General features: G+C 42.8%; 1 protein-coding gene across 2 annotated transcripts in view; it reads right to left on the minus strand.

Annotated features, from left to right (window-relative positions):
* The window catches only part of SERINC5 (serine incorporator 5), a 130,011-nt gene that overhangs the window by 1,995 nt on the left and 103,685 nt on the right, over positions 1-24,331 (minus strand). For both annotated transcript variants that reach the window (XM_017507410.2, XM_037731049.1), the window contains 5 exons: positions 22,189-22,284; positions 13,227-13,353; positions 5,113-5,179; positions 2,076-2,115; positions 639-783 (listed from right to left, as the gene is read on the minus strand). In XM_017507410.2, the coding sequence (XP_017362899.1) occupies positions 639-783; positions 2,076-2,115; positions 5,113-5,179; positions 13,227-13,353; positions 22,189-22,284 (475 nt within the window). The remainder of the gene's footprint in view (positions 1-638; positions 784-2,075; positions 2,116-5,112; positions 5,180-13,226; positions 13,354-22,188; positions 22,285-24,331) is intronic.

The following is a 24,331-nucleotide window of genomic DNA, read 5'->3' on the forward strand; positions in this document are numbered from 1 at the left end:
AAAAAAAAAAAAAAAAAGAAAGATGTTTCCAACTTTTGTAATGAAAATGAAGAAAAGTGGGGAAAAAGATAAACAAAATTTGAAGTAGAAAAAAGGGATATTTTCTCTTTCTTAAAGACAGATAAATGCTTAGGAATTCCCATTTTTCCTCTATTACCATGTTTTCTAGAATGTCTATATAGAGCTAACCTTCCATTTTCTTAAAGTTGCTGTAAGCATCACCAGTTTCCAGGGTTAACACATACATGTCCAATGTTAAAACTCAGAACTCACCTGTAGTCTCAGCACTTTGGGAGGCCAAGGCAGTGACTTGATCAGGCCCTCACTTGAGGTCACTGATCACTTGAGGTCAGGAATTCAAGACCAGCCTGGCTAACACGGCAAAACCTGTCTCTACTAAAAATACAAAAATTAGCCAGGCATGGTGGTGCATGCATGTAGTCCCAGCTACTCGGGAGACCGAGGCACGAGAATCGCTTGATTCTGGGAGGTGGAGAAACCTCCCAGTAAGCAGGGATCATGCCACTGCACTCCAGCCTGGGCAACAGAGTAAGACTCCTTTTCAAACAAACAAACACGAATAGTACTTAACTCTTAAGACTTCGCTTCCAAAATCCCTAAGCCAATGGGCTACTCACTTGAACCAGTTGGTGACAGTCATCATCACATAGAGGGAAGCCAGAAAGAACACGAAGTGGAAGTAGGAGTAGATGTAGACGGTGCCTTTCTTCTCGTCATAAATGACCCGCGGCCCCTTCTTCCCCGGCTGCTGCTCTTCAGTGTCTGTGAAGCACAGAGGAAGCCCAGGCTCAGTGAGTGAACATGTGTTTAGCATTCAGCAAAGCCATGCTCACTAATTCCACAGGACTTTCAGTAGAAAAGATGCCAGATGGCCATCTGTACCTTCTGCAACTTCAATCTGTGCCCCGAGTACAAAACCTCCACCCGACCCTAGCAACTTCCAAAACAGGATGAGTTACCTAATGCCACATGTATTTTTATTTATTTATTTATTTTTGAGATGGAGTTTCGCTCTTTTTGCCCAGACTGGAGTGCAGCGGTGCAATCTCAGCTCATTGCAACCTCTGCCTCCCAGGTTCAAGCGATTCTCCTGCCTCAGCCTCCTGAGTAGCTAGGATTACAGGCACCACACCTAGCTAATTTTATAGTTTTTCTTTTAGTAGAGACAGGGTTTCACCATGTTGGCCAGGCTGGTCTTGAACTCCTGACTTCAGGTGATCCACCAGCCTTGACCTCCCAAAGTGCTGGGATTACAGGTGTGAGCCACAGTGCCCAACCTGCCACATATAGTTTAACAGAAACAGAACCCTTACAGATGTAAAACTTGCTATAAGCTTACCAGAAAGGGAGAGAGAACAAAACAAAGTTCTCAAGCCTTTGGAATCCTCCAATCCAAGAAGGAAAGTAAGGTGAAGAAATGAAATGGCCCCAAAATAAGGTGTCAGGATCTCTTGGCGTTTTCCATATCATTCCTTTTTTAAAAATGTGCTTTCTGGCCGGGTGCAGTGGCTTGCACCTGTAATCCCAGCACTTTGGGAGGCTGAGGCAGGCGAATCACGAGGTCAGGAGATCAAGACCATCCTGGCTAACACAGTGAAACCCCATCTCTACTAAAAATACAAAAAATTAGGTGAGTGTGGTGGTAGGCACCTGTAATCCCAGCTACTCTGGAGGCCAAGGCAGGAGAATTGCTTGAATCTGGAAGGCAGAGGTTGCAGTAAGCCAAGATCACACATCACTGCACTCCAGCCTGGGATACAGAGTGAGACTCCATCTCAAAAAAAAAAAGTGCTTTCTGACTCTCCAAATCTCACTGTATAATTTAACTTACATATAAACCAAAATGTAGACTGATTCTTCCTACCAGAATACCAACACAAAACTCAGCTATCCTTCGGGAAGAATGTGAAAACTATACAAGCAGTAAATCAGCTTTAGAATAACAATTTCCCCTTACTAATCAAGTTACTTGTGTCTGAACCCAAATGACTACAGATTAGAGCTATAGGTCTGCAGTGCCACACAGATGCAAAGAATAAAAGTGCTCTGCTTACCCTCTCCACCAGGACTGAAGCAAAAACAACAGCGAGCTATCTGTGAAAGCAAAAGCAACAGTCAGGTGGCTTGTGTTCTATTTCTAGTCTACCTTAGTAGGGCAGCAGGGGCCAAACCTGCTCTTATTTGAACCACCTCCCTGATCCTGAATCGCATGTATCCCTTCAAGAGATTTGGATTGTTCTTTCCCAGGTGTGCTGGGTGCTGGTGACAGGAAACACCATGGAAGATATGCCACCGAGATCCCCATCCAGGGTCTTGGTGCTGGCTCTTGCTATCATGAATGCTGGCAGAGAACCTCCAGACGTCAGCTCATTTACCCTTTCCGGGTGACCGCCATGGAATGGCTGATCACAGCAGGGGTAAAAGCCATGTCATTTTGGCCCGTGGGGTTAGGAAGGCTCTGTCCAGCTGCACTGTCCTTCACTTCACCCTCTGCCTAATTTTGCCTCATTCCCCTTCTCCCTCCACATGTGCTGATCCTTAATAAATACCCCATGCAACAAACTGCCTCAGCCTCTGCTTCTGGAGAATTCAACGTGAAACACAATGAACATGAAAAGAGCCCCACTCTCCTGGTGCTCCCCTCTCGTACTTTGCTTTCAATGTTATTTCATTAAATCCTCTTTGACCTTTGTATTGGGATTACTATTATCCTGTTTACAGCGGAGGAAACTCAGGTCAGGCAGCTTAACTTGCCAAAGTCACCAAACTAGCTTAGTGACAGAGCTGGGACAGACGAATATCGGATGGGGACTCCAAGCTCCATGATTCACAGGAGGTGACACGTGGTGTCTAGGAGCTTGGTGACGCTGGTGGAACATGAAATAGTAAAGCAAAGGAATTTGGAAGCAGCCTACCCATGTTTCCTATCCAAATCAAGCTGCTGCACCGGCCATGGACAGGGATGCAGGGAATGCTTCCCTTTGAAGCATCTTTGGTAACTTGCAAACTTTTTATATCATTATTTCTTATCTACTCAAAGCAATAAACTTAATTTTTGAATCAGGTCAGGTGTAGTCCCAGCTATTCGAAAAGCTGAGGGAGGAAAATTGCCTAACTCCATGAGTTTGAGGCCGCAGCGAGCTATGATCCCACCATGGTACTCCAACCTGGGTGACAGAGACCCTGTCTCAAAAAAAAAAAAAAAGAAAGAAAGAAAGAAAAAGAAAAAAGAAAGTACGTGACTTCAGGAGTCTGGTAAACAAAGCACTAAGACAGCCTGGGAAGCGCAGGGCCCTTAATACTTTGTGGTTGAAGATATTTCAACTATAAAGAACAGACAACCAGGGATGAGAATATGAGCGCTTACCTTTCATTCCATTTGTACATCAAGGCCAAGCCCTTGTTTCCCTGATTGGCAAGGAAACCTTTAACAGAGGCATTAGCCTTAACAGGAGCCTGGATTAAGTGGCATGGTCTAAAAACCATGAATTCATTCAGTGGGCCCAAGACACGGTATGCTGAGGTCTTAGTTCTTTTGAAGCTCAAGTTACCCCAAGAAACTACGAACTCTCACTTTCAAAGCTGTATCCTGTGAAATGTGATGCAGGAGAGCAAAACAACTTCCATCCTGCATGCTCTCCAGTTCACAAGAAAACACTAGGACATTTTTCCTTGGACTGAGAAGAAAAACATCCTGTCTTAAATCCTAACTTGGAGACTTGCTGTTCTTTGAGCTTAAACTCTGTACACAATAGGGACATTGAAACCATAACCACACAACCTCAGCAGGTGGTCACCTAGTCAGTGGTGAGAACAAACGCCCCTTCTACAGGCCATTCTCTTCTGTATAATAGGCAGTAAACTACTCAAACTCAGCACAGTTTTCTCCTTTAGGCAACAGAAAGAGTTGGTGACTGATGCTGGCAGACTGACAACCCTTCATAATGGCTCACTATCTTCAGGTCAGGTGCAAGAGAGACCATCCCCAGAGAGCCAGCTGCACAGTAAAGTGTCCATATGTGGGCAAACCCGAGGGCTTTTCCCATCCATGGAAAGCTATTAGAATGCAGGCAGTGGCTGGATGCCAGCTGCCCACAGTCAGCAGCAAGGACCAGGGGTCAGCAGCTGAGCTCCTGGGCAGCAGGGGTCAAGATCACAGGCTCTGAGGCCAGAGTGCACAGTTTACATTCTAGCTAATCAAAACCTGTGAAGATTAAATGACTTAACTCTTCTGATTTTCCCCTCTATAAAATGGAGGTAATAGCATGCCACTGGGTTTTTATGAGGATTAAGTGACAGTGCGTGGGACATAGCAAGTGCTATAAGTCTCAGCCATCCTTTGAACCCTTGGTTCTTTTCATTCTGGGGTCACAGCTGAGTCTTGCCATGGCTGCCTCCATCTGATTAGGCCTTTCTGATGTTGGTAGATGTTCCACTAAGAGCCCCAAGAAGACTTCTGCACAGTTAAGAAAATAACATTTTGTTGACTGATAGGCACCTGCTGAACACCTTGTGGCTCTGGATGTGCAGGCAACCAATGCATGCATTATTCATGACACTCTACCTGAAAAAATGCCCACCTGATGAAACTGACATTCAGTTAAATGAGTTAATGTATCTACCACGTTCAAAAGCGTCAGGCGGAGCAGATACGGTTCCTTCCGTTTCCTCTCTCCTTCCTTCCAAACAGCTATTACATAATCTCACAGCCACACTGTGTATGGAGGGCACAGACAAGTATGAAACAGATGGATGGATCAGAAGTTAAAATAAAACCCACCCACACTCCATGAAGGCAAGGGGGGAGAGCAGCGTGCAGCCTGATAAGATTCCCCGAGCTTCTGGGTGGGAGTGGGCTGCAAGATGCCACACAAGAGGTCAGCTTTCTTACAGAAAATCAAGAACTGACTGATTCATTTTAATCCCACAGTATACAAAGGAAAGCACTGGTTTTTCTATACAAAAATCTTCTTTCCTGAGCAGAAAAACAGGATCATGGAATGTAGACTGCTAAAGACACAAACACAAAAGGCCCTCCTGAGAAATGGATCTTTTGAGATGAAGCTTGGCAGGAAAAGGAAATGAACTTACTTCCAGCTCAGGAGCTGCATATCGCCCCTGCAGAGCATCGGAACTCGATCTCGTGGTTGATGTCAAACTAAGAAACAAACAAAAAAGTCAGCTAGGTGCATTAACATGTTACAACACATGGAAATGAATGGAAAGCCGGCTGCCCATGTCTGATGAGTCTCACTGTCACCTACTGTTCAGGTGACTTAAAGCAGTCTATTTTAATATCCCACCTTATTCCAAAATTGTCTGATTCTATAGTTAATATCATTTTACACGGATTACATTAGATCATTTTACACAAAGAAGAAGTTTGTAGGTAGTAGTAAGATATTTTGGTTGTCAGTATTGCTTTTTGACTCTCCTCCCTCAAATGCTAGAATAATTTTGTAATTTCACCTTTATCTTTCCCTCCCTTTGACTAGTCTTGCTTAGAGGGGATCAAAAGCAATAAGCCCAGAGATGCCAACAGAAATAGAGGACACGAAAGGAAAGGTTGCAGTTATTAACTGTGATAGCCTATGGCAGAACAAGGCTTGCTGTTTGGAAATTTAACAGAGTAGCAGTCGGTGTAATAAAAAATTCTGCCTCTTTCCCCAGACCTAGAAAGGTAAAATGTTAGAAAATTTGCCTTGCATGGGGTAAAATAATTTATTTTTTCTGAAAATAAAAACACGCCAGAAGTGGTGGCTCATGCCTGTCATACTTTGCAAGCAAGGGGCTGGAGGATCACCTGAATGAGGCCAGGAGTTTGAGAACGGCCTGGGCAACACAGCAAGACCTTGTCTCTACTAAAAAGAAACACAGAACATTCTTTTTTTTGAGATGGAGTTTTGCTCTTGTTGCCCAGGCTGGAGTGCAATGGCGCCATCTCCGCCTCCTAGGTTCAAGCAATTCTCCTGCCTCAGCCTCCCGAGTGTAACTGGGACTGTAAGCACATACCACCACACCCAGCTAATTTTTTTGTATTTTTAGTAGAGACGAGGTTTCACCATGTTGGCCAGACTGGTCTCGAACTCTTACCTTGAAAACACAGAACATTTTTAAGCAAATAGAAATGTATTCAATACTTAGGGTTCCAGCTAACTTTAGAGATTCATTTAGCAAATATTTACTGAAGGCCCACTATGTATCAGGCCCTATTCTAGGCACTGGGGACTTAGTGACACAGGCAACAATCCTGCCAGCATGTAGCTTCTGAGCTGGCCTAGACATGGGCAGGGTGTGTTGGTGCTCAAGAGGCTGGTCTACTCGTGGACAGGCAGGGACAAACACGCATCTCAGTCCAGCGAACCCCATGGGGCAACACTGCCTCCTCTGCACAGTCTCATCCTCTTTCCCACGGAGAGAAGACATCAGCGAGACAGAGATAAACAATAAAAAGCTTTCCTCACACAGAGGCCCACTGAGATCCAAGCTCACTGCTTCTCTTGTGATCCACTCAAGTACAACAGCATCACTTTCATTTCTGCTTTGAGCTGATGGATGCTAATCCAGGCCCATGCCACTCCACCTCCTGACTGTGTGCCTGGTCAGAGGGAGATGGAAACATCTCCCAGTGACTGTGCACCTAAGGAACACACACCTGATCCTACCTTTAAGAGTGGCCCAGCTGGGGAGGGTGGCTCATACCCGTAATCTCAGCACTTTCGGAGGCTGTGGCAGGCAGATCGCTTGAGCTCAGGAGTTTGAGACCAGCTTGGGCAACATTGCAAAACCCCGTCTTTACAAAAAATACAAAAATTAGCCAGGTGTGGCAGCACATGCCTGCAGTCCCAGCTATCTGGGAGGCTGAAGTAGGAGAATCGATTGAGCCTGGGAGGTTGCAGTGAGCATAATCACATACCAGTGCACTTCAGCCTGGGTGACAGAGACCGTCTTAAAAAAAAAAAAAAAAAAAAAAAAGAGTGGCCTTTATTCTGTGCATGCATGCAAGTTTTGATTTAGTACAGTGTTTCATTTCCACAGGGGAAAATACAAGTTTTTAATTTTAAGAAGAGATCAGTATCTAAAATTTTCATTTGAAAGGTAACATTCATTATTTAAGAGACTCGCAATAGGCCAGGTGCAGTGGTTCACGCCTATAATCCCAGCACTTTGGGAGGCCGAGGCAGGTGGATCCCTTGAGGTCAGGAGTTCCAGACCAGCCTGGCCAATATGACGAAACCTTGTCTCTACTAAAAAAAACACAAAAATTAGCCGGGTGTGGTGGCAGTCACCTGTAATCCCAGCTACTCAGGTGGCTGAGGCAGGAAAATTGCTTGACACCTAGGAAGCAGAGGTTGCAGTGAGCTAAGATCACACTACTGTACTCCAGCCTAAGCAAGAAAGCGAGACTCTTGTCTCAAAAGAAAAAAAAAAAGACTCAGAATAAATATTCTACTTTAAATACTTTGAATTAACATAATTTCCGGAAAAACAAAGCTCTTGATTTGGGCTCCTTTGCCACTTCACCGTCAGAGAGACCTCATGTGGGGAAGGTTTTGTTTTAACTTCTAAAACTAACAGCATTCAGAGCATCATTAATGCCATGTGACTTCTGCAAGTAGATGTTATCCTACATTAAGAACTTTATTCAGTTGTGGGCGTAGTGGCTCATGTCTTTAATCTCAGCACTTTGGGAGGCCAAGGCGGGCAGATCACCTGAGGTTAGGAGTTTGAGGCCAGCCTGGCCAACATGGTGAAACCCCATCTCTACTAAAAATACAAAAATTAGCTGAGCATGGTGGGGGGCGCCTATTGTCCTAGCTACTCAGGAGGCTGAGACAGGAGAATCGCTTGAACCCAGGAGGCGGAGGCTGTAGTCCAGCCTGGGTAACAGAGCAAGACTCTGTTTCTCAAAAAAAAAAAAAGGATCTTTATATCTTTATTCAGTTGTAGCCTTTCCCCATAAAACACTCTTCTTGGAATTATCAAGAACGGTTGTTTTTATAAGCTCTTAAAGCCCAGGAAATGTTTATTGTCTGCATTCATGCTATTAAAAAGACCACTGTTGGGTGAGCATAGCACAAATTGCTATAAAACAATCCCTGGGGTTCCCTATAAACCTCTCCTCTGCCTGGGCTAAGATAGGTGTGGGCTAAGATAGTATTTCCCGTGGGGATAGAGGGAGACTGCCAGCACTGGGCTGAGATGATGCTTTACTGTACGGAGAATGTCTAACGCACCACAGTGTGTTTACTGTCTCTGCCCGGTGCTGCCCCACCCCACCCCAAGATGCCAGTGGTGCTCTGCAGTCATGGTGACAGCCAAAAAAAAAAAAAGCCATCCTCCGTTTCGCTGCAGAACCACGACAGTGGCCAGAACCCCTTCCACACTGGCAGAAGAATGCACAATGAAGGGGCCCCTCAACACTGGCACTGCAGATGCCTTTTCAAGCTGGCTAAAGTCCACTAGACCACAGAAAATATCTAAATACGTCCAAACGTTCCTGGAGATCACACATTCTGTTCCCTGACAAATGTACAGGGCAGGCCCTTGACGGATCCCACCTATTCCCAGCCTTTGTGTGATGATGAAACTCAGTCATGCTCCCCTGTGCTACAGAACCCAAAAGAGACCCGAGCTCTCTGTGAATCTGGGGCACGAGGTGGAAGATTTCTAACTTGATTTCTAGCTGTCGAGTCAGCCTGGAACAGAATTCCCAAAATGAAAAGACAAATTTCCCCCTCCTTCCTGCCCCCTACCCTTAAAGTAGCAGGCCCAGAACGTGCAAAAGAATAAATACCCTTCCTTGACTTCCCAACTTTTCTTAATGTAAACCAATCCCCTTGCCAATGCTATCACACCAACCTGTATCTGCAAACTTTCCCACTTCAAACTAGGAAGTTGTTTGACATTGAATAAAGATTCTTACATTTTCCAGTTTTATATTTAAAAAGATATTCTCAAAGATGGTTCAATATTAAGAACTATATTTTTTCTCTTAAACACAAATAAAAGTGGAATGGCCAGGAAACTTTATAGTGCAAATGCCTTGTAGTAGTACAATTAGGCAGGTTCCAGCTTGCCTTCTCCCTCAGGGGACATTGCTTCAAGCCACCTCAGGAAAAAGAGCCGGAGAACGACTATCCACCAGTCTCCCTAAATACTTCTGCAAAGCAGCCTCAAGGAAAGGCTGCCCAAAATTGGGATTAGAGAGCTGCAAATACAGGCTCCAAGCATCCTTACATGTACAATAAGGAGACTGACCTAATCAACTCCAGGATCCTGTCCAGGCTGATAGCTGAAGGCAACAGAGTAACAACTTCAATCAAAATCCAGGGACCAAGGAGGGAATTAAGAAATAGTTTCTGGAGGTCAGGGCTTGTCACAGCAAAGTTCCAAACTAAAGGGGCATAGAGGGGTGGGCGTATAGAAAGAGCCATCAGAAAGCCAGGCGCCATGGTTGTGCCTGTAGTCCCAGCTATTTGGGAGGCTGAAGCACAAGGATTCCTTGAACACAGGGGTTTACCCAGCCTGGGTAACACAGTGGGAGATTGCCTTAAAAAAAAGTTTTTCTATTTAAAAAAATAAAAAGAGGCATCAGGGAACTCTCACAAGTGGACCAAGGTGAAGGCTTACATGGGGTCCAAGCTGATGCTCTTTCACAGTAATGATTCCTGTGTGCAATGGAAGAAGGCTCTGGAGAAAAGGCAGTCCCAGGCAGAAAGGCAGGGAGTAGGTTTGGGTTGAGCCCTTCTTCTGAGCTGAGACTGCAAACATTAAAACATACTCCTAGTGAGTCCCCCAGATGCAAGAGTCAGGACAGATACCTCAAAAGAACAAAGTGTTTGGGGGGGGTGGTGCTGGGGTACTCTGGAGGGGAAAGGAAAGAGAGGAGCTGGGGAGCTTTCCAGCCTTCTACAACTTTACAGAAGAGTGGACCCCAGGTGACCTTGCAGCCTTCTCCTTTTAACCTACATACTATCTAAAGTCTCTGGCTTCCTACAATTTCTATCAAGAATCCTAGATATTCCTGCAATTATGCTCAAATGACAGACGATGTGGCCTTTTTGTAACATCCTCCAACCTTTCATTCCTCTGAGTCAGGAAGGAAAACAAACTCTTCAGAAGCCAGATCTGAAAAAACCCTAGTTAAGGTGACTCCCACCCATACAGCATTCCTTTTATTCCCAGGCCCTACTAAGCCTGAATTCAGTGTTCTCAAAGCTGACCCCTGCAGGAGCTGTAGCGGACAACTACAGCAAATATCAATCACACAGACCCCAGGGGCATTTACTCCTAGGAGGCACGAACTGCCCAGCTCAGAGTGTGGTCTCTTGCCTACTGATTACAGAAGTATCCCACAGAGCAGACTGGTCATCCTAATATGTACTTTGTAGGAGCTGCTTTTTATATGTTCTCATCCCACCAGGCACTGCAGTTTTGTGATTTAACTACAAGCATTCAATAACAGTTTGCTGCTGGCATTAGACAGATTTTTTTTTTTTTTTTTAAGTAGCTATCAACTTTGAAAACAGACATCTTTTGGGAATATCAGACTAGCCCCTGCCAGTCTCCACTATGGTGCCTCAATCCTATCAGAGACAACATTTATTTATCAACTCTTACTCAAGGGCTGACTCAGGGGTAACTAAGAAGTAATTCTTTACACCTGCTAGAAATCCTGAGAAAATATGATAGGGGGAAAATTCGATGCTGTGAGATATCCTATGTGTGGTAACCCTATACAGAAGGCTGAGAACTTTTGCCACCTTTTCCATTGAAGGGTTTATGGCAAATCCAAACTCTACTTTATCTAAAGGGGAATTTTTTTTTTTTTGAGATAGAGTTTTGCTCTTGTTGCCCAGGCTGGAGTGCAATGCTGTGATCTGAGCTAACTATAGTGAGTTCAAGCAATTCTCCAGCCCCAGTCTCCGAGTAGCTGGGATTACAAGGGTATACCACCACACCCAGCTAATTTTTGTATTTTTAGTAGAGACGGGGTTTCACCAGGTTGGCCAGGCTGACCTTGAACTCTTGACCTCAGGTGATTCGTCCACCTTGGCCTCTCAAAGTGCTGTGATTACAGGCATGAGCCACCGTGCCCAGCTAAGGGCAATTTTTTTTTTTTTTTCATATACTACTAGGTACCCAGTAACCCCAAAAACCATGATTTTATCTTGTCAAATATCTTAATAGTTTTTTATTTATTTTTTTCTTTTTAAGAGATAGGGTCTCACTCTGTTGCTTAGGCTAGAGTGGAGCTACTCCCAGCTCACTGCAGCCTTAGACACCTGGGTTCAAGCGATCCTCCCATCTCAGCCTCTCAAGTAGCTGGAACCACAGACACACGCTACCATGCCTAATTTTTTTTTTGGTAGAGACAGGGTCTCACTATGTCGTCCAGGCTGGTCTCGAACTCCTGGGCTCAAGTGATCCTCCTGCCTCAGCCTCCCAAAGTGCTGGGATTACAGGTGTAAGCCACTGTACCACCCAGCCTGCTTCCTATCTGGTAGCTACTCAGTGAACAACTTATGGAATAAAATCTAAAGGCCAGAAAGAAGTCACCACAGTCCATTCTGCAACAAGGAGCCTGTCAGCATGTCACACACAGACGGAGAATGAATGTATGTAACCATCAACTTAACACCCACCTGCAAAACAACAAGCATGTTATGGCTTGATGCATGACCCTGAGCAAACAGACTCTAAAAGGTCTGTGTCCCTGTTGGTCCCTTTTTAATAGTAGAAGCTATTAAATGAAGTAAGAGAAAATGTCAACATGCTCACAGAGACATTGTATTTATACAAGCTATCACCACCAGTAGTGTTTAGTTTCAGCAAAGAGGAAGATTACAATGTGCCTATGACTTAATTCAACTAAATTGAAATTTTATACTGAAACATTAACAAAACATAAACACCTAAGTAAGGGCTAAATGTGAAAAGGTTACTGTCAAAGGGAAACTTAGTTATCAGTGAAACATATACCCAGACTAATCATTTCTGTCCTTGACTGTTTTCCCTGTAGCCATCTTTTAAACCTTTTATGGTGGGAATAACCCCCACCATAAGCGTCTGAAACACAGTCCACTCAGATATCAACCTACTTTCGGAAAAGCTGCCTTGCCTACTGAACAACAGCATTGTGGGTTTTAGCAGAGAAGAGAAGGACCATTCCTTGTCTGCACACAAGGACCATGCCTGCAGCACTTAGTACTCTCCATCAACAGCAGAACAAAGCTATTTCCTTTGGATGAGAAAGCTGCCAGGATAGGCCGGGCACGGTGGCTCACGCCTGTAATCCCAGCACTTTGGGAGGCCAGGGTGGGCAGATTACGTGAGGTCGGGAGTTTGAGACCAGCCTGACCAACATGGAGAAACCTTGTCTCTACCAAAAATACAAAATTAGCCTGGCATGGTGATGCATGCCTGTAATCCCAGGTCCTCAGGAGGCTGAGGCAAAAGAATCGCTTGAACCCAGGAGGCAGAGGTTGAGTCAGGCGGAGATCACACCATTGCACTCCAGCCTGGTCAACAAGAGTGAAACTGCATCTCAAAACAGGGCCGGGCACAGTGGCTCAAGCCTGTAATCCCAGCACTTTGGGAGGCCAGGGCAGGCTGATCACAAGGTCAGGAGTTCAAGACCAGCTTGGCCAATATGGTGAAACCCCATCTCTACTAAAAATACAAAAATTAGCCAGACATGGTGATGCATGCCTGTAGTCCCAACTACTTGGGAGGCTGAGGCAAAAGAATCGCTCGAACCCAGGAGGCAGAGGTTGCAGTGAGCCAAGATCAGGTCACTATACTCCAGCCTGGGCAAGAGGGAGGGAGGGAGGGAAGGAGGCAGGCAGGCAGGCAGGCAGGCAGGCTAGCTGCCAGGACATTCTGGCACATTCTATCTCTTTCTCACTGTGTGCTCCCCTGCCCTCCAGTAAGGGTGTAGCAAACTACTATTCAAGCGTCTTAGGCAATGGTGCTGCGACATACCATATATTTGCCTTCTTTATCCCAAATAAAAACAAGTAAGGTAAACCAAGTTCAAATATTTAGAGTTCATGCTCTTCACCTTTTCACTTGTGGCTGTTTTCCCCTTTCCTCAAATGGTGTTTATTTTTGCAGCCTCACAGCTACTGAAAGTTATTTTGATTCTTTTCCTGGAATTTCAAAGTCTATAAAAATGGCCTTGAGTAACTCCCAAGACTTACCAAGAATACAAGATACATCCGATTAAGAGGCCGGTCCCCAGTATAGTCACCAAGTTTTCATCTTTGTACAGGTCTTGACCAAAGTTAGGCACACAGATTGTAATATTTTTCCCATGCTCATCTAGAACTTGTAAAGAAAAAACAAAGTCATCACAGTCAAACAGAAAGCCCATTTGCAACTCGCAGAAGCACTCATTTTGGGAAAATTCAGAGAGCTGTGGTGTACCTCCTTAGAACAGGGAACACGTATCACTGGAAACTACTCTACAGGCTGTTTCCATGCAGACTGGTTTTCTGCTATTTCAAAGAACCATTCTCCTACAACAGCACACACTTGGAACAAGACTCTCAGATTCCAGCTCAGTGCTATGGGGCTCAAACAGATCCAGGGCCTATGGAGAGAGTCTTGCTCGTTTTCAGTACTATTCAAACAATAGTAATGTGACATGGTAATAGCCCCATAAACTGCATACCTCAACCATACCTCAGCTTTCCATTGAAACTGCTCTCTATAACCCTAATGTGACAGGCAAGCAGTCCAAACCAATGTCATTTTGGCCCCTGCGCAATTTTAAGGCTTGTAGAAAGTAAGTAAGGTCTGTAATTTCCATCCTACTCAGACAATGTGTAAACTAACGCTTATCGTGACTTCTGTGAACCACTTAAGTAACAATCGGAATGTCCAAAGTCCCCTGGCCCTCAGAATGTGCAAGGCCCCTCACCCCCACCCCCACCCAGGAGGTGGTTTACGGGCATAAAAGCTCTTGACACCCCCCTTTTGGGGCCACAGGTTATAGAGACGAGAGTCCTCCGTGGCCACCAGCAAAGACCCTGTAATTTGGCCAAGTCTTTGTCTCAGTGGTGATTTCGCGCTCGCTCTGTTACAACAGTAAGAAGACAAGTCAGGTGCATTTTTCAGTTGAAGGGGCAGTAGCCCCTAAAGAGAGGTAGGGTGCAGATACCAAGCAGTGCTGAGGCTAATCAACAGCCAACAATAGCTCCTAACCCAGGTGAGCAGTTATTTTGCTCTATGTGATATGATAATCATGTTATCTTTCTGTGTATATCTTTCTGTGTATAACTCTGGATCTCTTTTTAAATGTGAGAGGTGGGATATTATAAAATACATATTTGGTCTTCATCCGCATTTACTTGCATACAACTCCTAAAATCCTTGAAATCTCCAAAGTGGTGTATTTTTGTATGTTAATGATTGACTAACGGTTGGCAGCCCCTAGGGAGCTTCAGGATGAGGGCTGGTCACCAGAAAGACCAAGGTAGGATTAGAGGGTTGGGACTTTCAGACCCACTCTCCAAACTCCAGGAATGGGAGGAATGGTAGTTGATCACCGAGGGCCAATGGTTTAATCACTTAATCAAGCATGCCTATGCAATGAAGTCTCCATAAAAGGCCCAAAAGGAAATGGTTCAGAGAGCTTCCTGAGAGCTGGACGCTTACAGGAAGGTGAACAAGAACCTCTTCCACATGATAGGAAGCCAGCCACCCCAACTCCATGGTGACAGAAGCTGGGGACCCTTCCAGATCTTGCCTTATATATCTTTTCACCTGCCTATTTGTATTCTTTAAAATATCCTTTGTAATAAATCAGTAAAGTATTTCCTGAGTTCTGTGAGCCACTCCATCAAATTAAATCACCCCAAAGAAGGGGTAACTGTGGGAGCCCCAACTTGAAGCCTGTTGGTCAGAAGTTCTGGAGGGCCGGACTTGTGACCAGTGGGAATGGTAGGGCTGTTCGGTGGAACTGAGCCTTCAACCTGCGGGATCTGACCTCACCTCCAGGTAGAGCATCCGAACTGGAGGATACCCAACTGATGTCCACTGAGGAAGTTACTGCCTGCTTGCTGGTGGGGAGAAATCTCCACATATTTTAGTGTCACAGAAACCTTCTGTGTTGAGTGTCGTAGTGTGAAAGCAGAGGAAAAACTGAGTTATTCCAAACACTACCTAACAAAGATTCCTATAATGTTAACCAGCAGTGGTAATTTGCCTTTTACCTAACATGAAGTCTTCCACTTGGAATATCCAACCTAGGTCTGACTGCCAACTTTGCCACGAAAGCAAGTAACTTAAAATAATACTCTAGAAACCACTTATAAACGTGCATATTTTAAGTGTTTTAAGTTAGACTAAAATTATGACTGGTATTTGTACTTGAAACAGTAAACAGAACTGTGTACGCTGTGCTTTAAGGAATCTTTTATTATTTGTACAAATTTATGGGGTAACTTTTTTACATGGCTAGATTATATAGTGGTGAAGTCTTGGCTTTTAGTGTATCTATCACCCAAATAACGCATATTGTACCCATTAAGTAATTTCTCACCATCCCCTCCCTCCTTCCTATGTTTTGTCTACACCGTCTATCATTCCATACTCATATCCATGTGTACACATTATTTAGTTCCCACTTAAAAGTGAGAACATGCAAGTATTTGTCTTTCTGTGTCTGCTTGTTTCACTTAAGACAATGGCCTCCAGTTCCATCCATGTTGCTGCCAAAGACAGGATTTCATTCTTTTTTATGGCTGAATATTCGTGTGTGTGTGTGTGTGTGTGTGTGTGTGTGTGTGTGTGTGTATGACATTTTCTTTATCTAATCATCTACTGATGGACACTTAGGGTGATTCCCTATCTTTGCTATTGTGAACAGTGCTGTGATAAACACAGAGGTGCAGCTATCTTTTTGACATAATGATTTATTTTCCTTTTCATAGGTACCCAGCAGTAGGACAGCTGGATCAAATGGTAGCTCCATTTTTACCTCTCTGAGAAATCTCCAGTTTCCCATAGAGGCTATGCTAATTTACATTCCCATGAATGGTGTAAGTGTTCCTGTGTCTCCACATCCTTGCCAACATCTGTTACTTTTTGTCTTTTTAATAATAGCCATTCTGACTGGTGTGAAATGGTGTCTTGTGGTTTTAATTTGCATTTCTCTGATGATTAGCAATGTTGAGGATTCTTTTTCATATGCCTGTTGGCCATTTATATGTCTTCTTTAGAAAAAAAATGACTATTCATGCCCTTTGACCACTTTTTTTAAATTGTACTTTAGGTTCTAGGGTACATGTGCAGATCGTGCAGGAATGTTACATAGGTACATACATGGCAAGGTGGTTTGCTGCCTCCATACCCCCATCATCTATACCTGGCATTTCTACCGTTATCCCTCCCCACCCTCCTCACCCACTGCTGTCCCTCCACTAGCTCCCCACCCCTCAACAGACCCCAGTGTGTGATGTTCCCCTCCCTGTGTCCACGAGTTCTCATTGTTCAACACCCACTTATGAGTGAGAACATGCAGTGTTTGGTTTTCTGTTCTTGTGTCAGTTTGCTGAGAATCATGGTTTCCAGATTCATCCATGTCCCTACAAAGGACACGAATTCATCATTTTTTATGGCTGCATAGTATTCCATGGTGTGTATGTGGCACATTTTCTTTGTCCAGTCTACCACTGATGGACATTTGGGTTGGTTCCAGGTCTTTGCTATTGTGTAAATGGTGCCACAATGAACATACGTGTGCATGTATCTCTATAATAGAACAATTTATAGTCCTTTGGGTATATACCCAGTAATGGGATTGCTGGGTCAAATGCAATTTCTCTTTCTAGATCCTTGAGGAATTGCCACACCCAGATTGACCACTTTTTACCATATTGGCCAGGATGGTCTCGATCTCTTGACCTCATGATCCACCTGCCTAGGCCTCCCAAAGTGCTGGGATTACAGGCGTGAGCCACCGTGCCTGGCCTTGACCTCTTTTTAATGGGATTATTTGCTGGTTTTTTGTTGTTGAATTGAGTTTCATGTAAATTCTGAATATTGCTCCCCTATCAGACACTGTTTGCAAGTATTTTCTCTGATTCTGCAGGTTGTCTCCTCACTCTGTCGATTATTTCTTTTGCTGTGCAGAAGCTGCTTAGGTTAATACAGGTCCATTAGTCTGGTTTTGTTTTTGTTGTCTGTGCTTTTGAGGTTTCAGTCATGCATTCTTGGCCTACAGCAATGTCCAGAAGGGTTTTCCTAGGTTTTCTTCTAGTATTTTCATAGTTGCAGGCCTTACATGTAAGTCTTTAACCTACCTTGTGTTGATTTTTGTATGTGATGAGAGACATGGGTTCAATAGGGGTTCAGTTTTATTCTTTAGCATATAGAAATCCAAATTTTTCAGGACCACTTATTGAAAAGGATATGCTTTCCTCACTGTTATATTTTTGTCAATGAACAGATGGCCATAAATATGTGGTTTTACTTTTGGGTTCTCTATTCTGTTCCATGGATCTATTCTTATACAAATACCATGCTGTTTTGCTTACTGTACTTTGTAGCATAATTTGAAGTCAGGATTCCTCCAACTTTGAAGTATGATTCCTCCAAGCTTTGCTCTTTTTGCTTAGAATTGCTTTAGCTATTCTGGCTCTGTTGTCTCCATACATATTTTAGAATTGTTTATTCTTTTTCTGTGAAAAAAATCATTGGTATTTTGATAGGGATAGCACTGAATCTGTAAAACTGCTTTAGGCAATATGGTCATTTTAATAATATCGATTATTGTGATCCATGAGCATGGGATGTCTTTCCATTTGCTTGCATCCCCCTCCCCTCTTTGTTTTTGAGACATGGTCTTGCTCTGTCGCCCAGTCTGGAGTACAGTGGCCTGATCATAGCTTAGTAACCTCAAACTCCTGGGCTCAGGTGATCCTTCCACCTCAACCCCATAAATAGCTAGAACTACAGGTGCATGCCACCACACCCAGCTAATTTGTAAATTTTTTGTAGAGATGGGGTTTTGCTATGTTGCTCAGGCTGGTCTCAAATTCCTGGCCTCAAGCCATCCTCCCACCTTGGCCTCCCGAAGTACTAGGACCACAGGCATGTGCCACTACACACAGCCCCTCCCTTTCATTTTTTTCATCAGTGTTTTGTAGTTTTCATTGTAAAGATCTTTTACCTCCTTCGTTAAATTTATTCCTAGTTATTTTACTTTTTGTAGCTACTGTAAATGGGACTGCCTTCTTGATTTGGTTCTCCGCTAGATGATTATTAGTATATAGAAACACTACTAATTTTTTTTTTCTGAGGCAGAGTCTTGCTGTCACCCAGGCTGAGTACAATGGCATGATCTCGGCTCACTGCAACCTCCGCCTCCTGGGTTCAAGTGATTCTCCTGTCTCGGCCTCCTAGTTGGGATTACAGACATGGGCACCACCACACCTGGCTAATTTTTGTAACTTTGAGAGATGAGGTCTCACCATGTTGGCCAAGCTGATCTCAAACTTCTGACCTCAAATGATCCACTCAACTTGCCCTCCCAAAGTGCTGGGATTATAGGCATGAGCCAATGCACTCAGCCAAAACACTACTCAATTTTTGCATGTTGATTTTGTATACTGCATTATTACTGAATTAATTACTCAATCTAAGCATGTTTTGGTGGAACCTTTCAGGTTTTCTAGCTATAGAATCAAATCATCAACAAACAAGACAATTTGACTTCCTCTTTTCCAATTTGGATGCCTTTTATTTCTTCCTCTTGCCTGACCGCCCCGGCTAGGACTTCTAGTACTATGGTGACTAAGCGTGGTGAAAGCAGGCACCCTTGTCTTGGTCCAGTTCTCAAAAGGAATGTTTCCCATTTCCCCCCACTCAGTATGATGTTGGCTGTGGGTCTGTCATATATGGCCTTTATTATTTTAAGCTGTATTCTTTCTATTTACTATTTTAAGTTATATTCCTAGTTTATTGAGGTTTTGTTTTTTTTTTTTTACCATGAAGAGATGCAGAGTTTTAACAAATGCCTTTTCAGCATCTATTGAAATGAGCATATGGTTTTTATCCTTAATTCTGTTTATGTAATATGTAACACATAATGTATCATATTTATTGATTTGCATATGTTGAACCATTCTTGCATCTATGGTATAACACCCACTTGATCATGGTGTTACTATCTTTCGATGTACTACTGCATTCTGTTTGCTAGTATTTTGTTGAAGATTTTGCTATCTATGTTCATCAGGGGTATTGGTCTGTAATTTTCTTTTTTCTTGTGTCCTTGTCTGCTTTTGGTTATCAGGGTGATACTGGCCTTGTATAATGAGTCAGGGAGAATTCTCTCCTCTTCCATTTTTTGGCACAATTTCAGGAGGACTGGTATTCATTCTCCCTTTTATGTTTGGTAGGATTTGGCTATGACTCCATCTGGTCCTGGGCTTTTTCTTACTGGAAGATTTTTTTAAATCATTGATTCAATATCACTACTCAGTATTGGCCTGTTTAGGATTTCTATTCCTTCCTGCTTTCCAGAAATGTATCCACTTCCTCTAGGTTTTCTAGTTTGTTAAGTATACGGTTGTTCATAACAGTCTGTAATGATCTTTTGTGCTTTTGTGGCATTATTGTGATTTTTTTCCTTTTTCATTTCTCATTTTGTTGATTTGATCCTCTCTCTTCTTGGTTAGCCTAGGACCTTATCACTTTTGTTTATCTTTTCAACAAACCAACTTTTGTTTTGTTTTGTTGATCCTCTGTATTTTTCTCACAGGGGTTTGTTTTGGGGGGGGGAAGGGCAGTCTTCATTTCATTTAGTTCCTGATGGCTTTTTTTCTTTTTTTGGAGACAAAGTCCCTCTCTGTTGCCCTGGGTAGAGTAAAGTTGTGCAATCAGAGCTTATAGCTCACTGCAGCCTCAAACTCTGGGGCTCCAGTGACTCTCCCACCTCAGCTTTCAGAGTAGTTGGGACTACAGACATGCGCCACTATGCCTGGTTAATTTTTTGTATTTTTTGTAGAGACAAGGTTTTGTCATGTTGCCCAGGCTGGTCTCAAACTCCTGGGCTCCAGAGATCTGCCTGTCTCAGCCTCCCAAAGTGCTGGGATTACAGGCATGAGCCACCTCACGCAGCCCTGATCTTTGTAATTTTTTTTTTTATTATTTTTGAGACAGAGTCTTGCTCTGTTGCCAGACTGGAGTGCAGTGGTGTGATCTTGGCTCACTGTAACCACCAACTCCCCGGTTCAAGCGATTGTCCTGTCTCAGCCTCCTGAGTAGCTAAGTAGGGATTACAGGCATGTGCTACCATGCCCAGCTAAGTTTTGTATTTTTAATAGAGACAGGGTTTCACCATGTTGGCCAGGATGGTTGATCTCTTGACCTCATGATCTACCTGCCTCGGCCTCCCAAAGTGCTGGGATTACAGGTGTGAGCCACCGTGCTTGGCCAATCTTTGTTATTTCTTTTGTTCTGCTAGCTATAGAATCATATCATCAGCAAACAAGACAATTGGTTGGTTTGGGTTTGGATTCTTCTTGCTTTTCTAGTTCCAGGTACAACGTTACATTGTTAATTGGTGATCTTTCTGCTTTTCTGATGTAGGCACTTAATGCTATAAACTTCCCTGTGTATGCTGTGGTTTCGCGAATCTTTATTCTTGGGCTAATTTTTAAAAAGAGCATTTGGAAATTTAAAATAACTTTTTTTTTTTTTTTGGTAGAAATTCTATGTTGCCAAGGCTGGTCTCGGCTCCTGGCCTGAAACAATCTTCCTGCCTCAGCCTCCCAAGGTGCCTAGATTACAGGCATGAGCGCTCAGCCTTTTTTTCTGTTTTTAAGGGATACCTGCCATTTAAAAAATGTTGTAAATAAAAATCCCATTAAGTTAAAACCTGAAATTAATACATAAACAGTCATAAAAGAAGGCCTTAAAGAGACTAAATTTAAGTAAACTTACAGAGTCAAGATAGAGTATTAAAAATAAAATAAAATAAAATCCAAGACAGGCAATACTTACTGTTAAGACCTCCACTTAACATTACTTTTCACTATCAATAGCGATAAGGCCAAGCCCGTATATAGTATGTATACATGCCAACACCTTCAAAATTATCATTGCACTAGCTTTCCAAATTTAAAAGAGGAAATAACTTCAATTTTCTTAGAGACTACATTTATTTGACTTACATAAGCTCAAATATACCCAATCATATATTTATATATGCTCATGTGTATGTATGTATGTATGTGCGTGTATTTACATTTATATATCACAAAAGTAACAGAGAGGTAAGTAAGTTTCTGCAAGTTACTTAAGTGGCAGGATCAGTCTATAAACCAGGCAGTCCGACTTCAAAGTTCACGCTCTAATCACTATATTCTGTTGTCTCTGTAAATAAATGTCATTTAAGACGAGTGGTCCGAGGTCACATAGCCAGTAAATCACAGATCTGGGCTCAGATCCTGCTCCCCGCTCTCCACTCCCCCACGTTCTTTCCACTCTCTCTGTTCCACTACTACAGTCAGGAAAAAAAAAAGAAATAACCAACTAAATTAAGAGGTTATTTAGGCCTAAAAGCAAACTCCACAGCCAAACCTTTGCTCCTGTCTGTGCCACACACCAGGAAGAATCGAAAAAGGGAATTTTCCTCTTCATAGCTCAAAGACTTTTTTTCATGAAAAAGTCTAGATCATCTCTCTACTGTGATTTAGTACATTTCTAATATTTATTTTTATTTCTTAAAGTAATTTTTGTGGATAGCAGGTGTATGTATTTAAGGGGTACACAAGACGTTTTAATACAGGCATGAAATACGTCACAATAACATCATGAAAAATGGAGTATCCATCCCATCATGCATTTATCCTTTGCATTACAAACAATCCAATTATACTCTTTCAGTTATTTTTAAATGTACAATTAAATTTGACTATAGTTATCCTGTTGTGCTATCAAATACTAGGTCTTATTCATTCTTTTTAATTTTTTTTTGGTACCTATTAACCGTCCCAACGTCCTCCCAAACCTCCCCCGAACCTCTCTCAGCCTCTGGTAACCATCCTTCTGCTCTCTATCTCCATGGCCTCTCCCACGTGTAAATAATAGCTCATTCCTCTGTGAATGAAAATACGCTGCAAACACTAGCCCCCTAACAGACTGGCTTACCTACTTCTGCAGGTTTGCTGGACAGAGCTGAGAAGGTGAGGTAGGTGACATAGCAGCTTATGACCCCTGATTGTAGGAGCCCCGAGTGTGGCTGTCCTGAAAAATGACAAGAGACAGACAGACAACAGGTTTTAATTTGAAGAAAAAGAAAACATATGCCTAAAAAAAAAAAAACCCGACAGTCCCCATGACAGTCCTCAAACTTGAGCATCTACCTTTAAAAGAAAGAAAAGAGAAAAAAAAGTAGTATGTTTCTCAATAAAACCAAAAAGACAGTAAGGGGGAGACAGCTATACACTGAGTTGAACATTGCTATTTTAAAGATGTCAGGTTCTGCCAAGTTCTCTACCAATATTTTATCAAGCCTATGGCTATACTTAAATATACTAGCTAGTCTCCGTGGGTTTATAACATTAGTTCTTAAATCACAAGATCAGAAACAAAATTACCATCATTGTTGATAAAGCCGCATAGCTTTGTTGGGGAGGGAAGTAAGTGAGAAACCAGGTTTGACGGGATGTATTCTGGATCCTACAAGGTCATCTCACGCTACGGACTATGACAGGACAAAAAGCTCTTACTTGTCAATGGACAAAAAGCTTTTGGGAACAGAATACAAGAACTGCTCTTGGCTAAAGAGGAAGACTATGGGCTCAGCATTCATTGGGAGAAGGGCTTTAAGGTTATTTTTATTTTTAACTTTTATTTTAGGTTTGGGGGTATATGTGCAGGTTTGTTGTAAAGATAAACTTGTCACGGCAGTGTGTCATACAGATTATTTTTTCACCCAGGTATTAAGCCTAGTGCCCATTAGTTATCTTTCTTGATCCTCTCCTTCCTCCCACCCTCCACCCTCTGACAGGCCCTAATGTATGTTGTTCTCCTCTATGTGTCCGTATGTTCTCATTTAGCTCCCACTTTTAAGCAAGAACGTGTGGTATTTGGTTTTCTGTTCCTTTGTTAGTTTGCTAAGGATAATGGCCTCCAGGCTCCATCCACATTCCTGCAAAGGACATAATCTCTTCCCTTTCTATGGCTACATAGTATTCCATAGTTTATATGTACCACATTTTCTTTCTTCAGTCTACCACTGATGGGCATTTAGGTTGATTCCATGTCTTTGCTATTGTGAATAGTGTTGCAATGAACATATGTGTGCCTGTGTCTTTATAAGAGAACCATTTATATTCCTTTGGGTATACAGCCAGTAATGAGATTGCTGGGCCTAATGAAAGTTCTGTTTTTAGATCTTGAGGAATTGCCACACTGCTTTCCATTATGGTTGAACTAATTTACACTCCCACCAACAGTGTATAAGTGTTCCTTTTTCTCTGAAACTTCACAAGCCATTAGTTATTTTTTTGAAAGTGATAATATTTCAAGTAAACTAAGGGTCCAGATCCTTCAGAGTAACCAGGATGTGATAAGGGATCTCTCTCTCTTTTTTTTTCCTCTGCGAAATTTTTGACCACTTACCAACATAAAAGGGTGCAGTTTTACTCAGTCTTCCCTTTGGTCAAATTTGTTTCCAAAATTATCATTATTAAATTCTAATTATCAATAAAGATATAAAATAGACCCTGTTATAATGTTGCTCTTTGGCATGGGAATAAGATTTTCCTTAGCACTTAATGATATTAAACCAAATATTTCAAAATGTTACTCCTATTTCAAAAGGTAGGATTTAACCCAAAGATGTTAATCTGAATATCATATTGTTCTGGGAACTCTTAACTGATCAATTAAAGGGACTAGAGAATAATACTCTCAATTTCAATAATGAACTTAAAATTTTTAGCAGAGAAAAATTATTTGCTACTACTAGTTGCCCCCCTTTTTGTTTTTTGAGACAAAGTCTTACTCTGTCACCCAAGCTGGAGTGCAATGGTGCGATCTCTGCTCACTGCAACCTCTACCTCCCAGGTTCTCCTGCCTCAGCCTCCTGAGTAGCTGGGACTACAGACGTGCACCACCACAATTGGCTAATATTTTTTGGCATTTTTAGTAGAGATGGGGTTTCACCATGTTGGCCAGGCTGCTCTTGAACTCCTGAACTCAAACGATCCGCCTACCTCGGCCTCCCAAAGTGCTGGGATTACAGGCATGAACCACCGTGCCTGGCCACTAGTTGCCTTTTAAAGCA

The sequence above is a fragment of the Cebus imitator genome, unplaced genomic scaffold (assembly GCF_001604975.1).
Source record: "Cebus imitator isolate Cc_AM_T3 unplaced genomic scaffold, Cebus_imitator-1.0 Scaffold16, whole genome shotgun sequence".
Classification (NCBI taxonomy): domain Eukaryota; kingdom Metazoa; phylum Chordata; class Mammalia; order Primates; family Cebidae; genus Cebus; species Cebus imitator.